General features: G+C 59.0%; 1 protein-coding gene across 1 annotated transcript in view; it reads right to left on the bottom strand.

The window, feature by feature from the left end:
• LOC104470325 (tubulin alpha-4A chain-like) overlaps positions 1-1,072 on the bottom strand; it is a 1,666-nt gene extending 594 nt beyond the window's left edge. Inside the window, 3 exon segments of the mRNA XM_010085193.1 lie at positions 1-380; positions 563-711; positions 851-1,072. The exon segment at positions 1-380 is cut by the window's left edge and continues 219 nt beyond it. Coding sequence (XP_010083495.1) covers positions 1-380; positions 563-711; positions 851-971 — 650 coding nt within the window. The 5' untranslated portion in view covers positions 972-1,072.
• Positions 1,073-1,587: the final 515 nt, after the last annotated feature.

Here is a 1,587-nt window from a genome sequence, read left to right as displayed (position 1 = left end):
AGGTCAACGTTCAGATCCCCATCGAACCGCAGTGATGCTGTGATGGATGAGCCAATCTGGCTGATGAGGCGGTTGAGGTTTGTGTAGGTTGGGCGCTCGATATCAAGGTTTCTGCGGCAGATATCATAGATGGCCTCATTGTCCACCATAAAGGCACAGTCTGAGTGCTCCAATGTGCTGTGTGTGGTGAGGATGGAGTTGTAGGGCTCCACCACAGCAGTGGAGACCTGTGGTGCAGGGTAGATGGAGAACTCCAGCTTGGACTTCTTCCCGTAGTCAACGGAGAGTCGCTCCATCAACAGGGAGGTGAATCCAGAGCCAGTGCCACCTCCAAAACTACGAAACACGAGGAATCCCTGGAGTCCTGTGCACTGGTCAGCCTGCAGAGAGAGACAGGTAAGATTCCTCCAAGCATTGACTTTGCTGAAGGGAAATTTCTAACTTCTGCTTGGGCATCTGTGGATCCCTCCTAGCCACAGCTGGGTTCACCCCATGGTCCCACCCCCAGCATGATACCAGAGCCCAGCTCAGCAGGACATATCCCCCCTCTGTGGTCACCTACCAGCTTCCGGATCCTGTCCAGCACTTGGTCGATGATCTCTTTGCCGATGGTGTAGTGCCCACGGGCGTAGTTGTTGGCAGCATCCTCCTTGCCCGTGATCATCTGTTCAGGGTGGAAGAGCTGGCGGTAGACTCCTCCCCGAACCTCGTCTAGGAGAGGTCAGCACAATGTCTGAGATTTTCTAACTGGCCTGGGGAAAGGTGGCAGGAGCCACCCTAAGGACCGTGCCGCAGTGGGTTGTTCCCAGAGATAGTCCCCACCGTCAGTCTCCAGATGAGGTGCACTCACCGATCACGGTGGGCTCCAGGTCCACAAAGATGGCCCGTGGGACGTGCTTCCCAGCTCCAGTCTCACAGAAGAAGGTGGTGAAGGAGTCGTCCCCTCCGCCGATGGTTTTGTCACTGGGCATCTGCCCATCGGGCTGGACGCCGTGCTCCAGGCAGTAAAGCTCCCAGCAGGTGTTCCCCAGCTGGGGGCCGGCCTGGCCGACGTGGACGGAGATGCACTCGCGCTGGGGAGGGGGAGGCAGGGTCAGATTCCAGCTGGGACCGTGCATGCAATGGCTGCAGGTGGTGAGGCGCACAGCCTAGGCCCCCGTCAGCTTGTACAGCTCCCACTGCCCCATAGCCTGGGTACCTTGTGTTCATCCCAGTCTGCTGCCCTCTGACAGGTCTGGTGCTCTGCCCCCATCACTGTGCTGCCTGCCTCAGGGGCCCACGAAGATATATACCCATCTGCTTGATCCAGGGACACCAGTCCAGCACATTCCCTGGACTGTCCCCCACCCACAGCCCTGGGAAGCACCCAGTGAACATCTTCTCCATTGCCCAAACACCCACTCGGCTTAAGGGCTGGAGCCCCACAGCAGCCGCTACAGCCCCTGTTGCTACTCCCAGAACAGCGCTGCAGGCTGAGGTGACAGCATCACCTGGGCACTGGGAGCTGATGGCACCGAGGACGGGTGCCAGCAAGGGGGGGATTTGCACCAGTGAACGGCTGCCACGCTCTGGGGCTCGGCTTCCCTA

This window comes from Pterocles gutturalis, unplaced genomic scaffold (assembly GCF_000699245.1).
Source record: "Pterocles gutturalis isolate BGI_N339 unplaced genomic scaffold, ASM69924v1 scaffold41190, whole genome shotgun sequence".
In the NCBI taxonomy this organism is placed as follows: domain Eukaryota; kingdom Metazoa; phylum Chordata; class Aves; order Pterocliformes; family Pteroclidae; genus Pterocles; species Pterocles gutturalis.
Note: the sequence above shows the minus strand (reverse complement) of the source record. Positions and strands in the feature narration are given on the sequence as shown.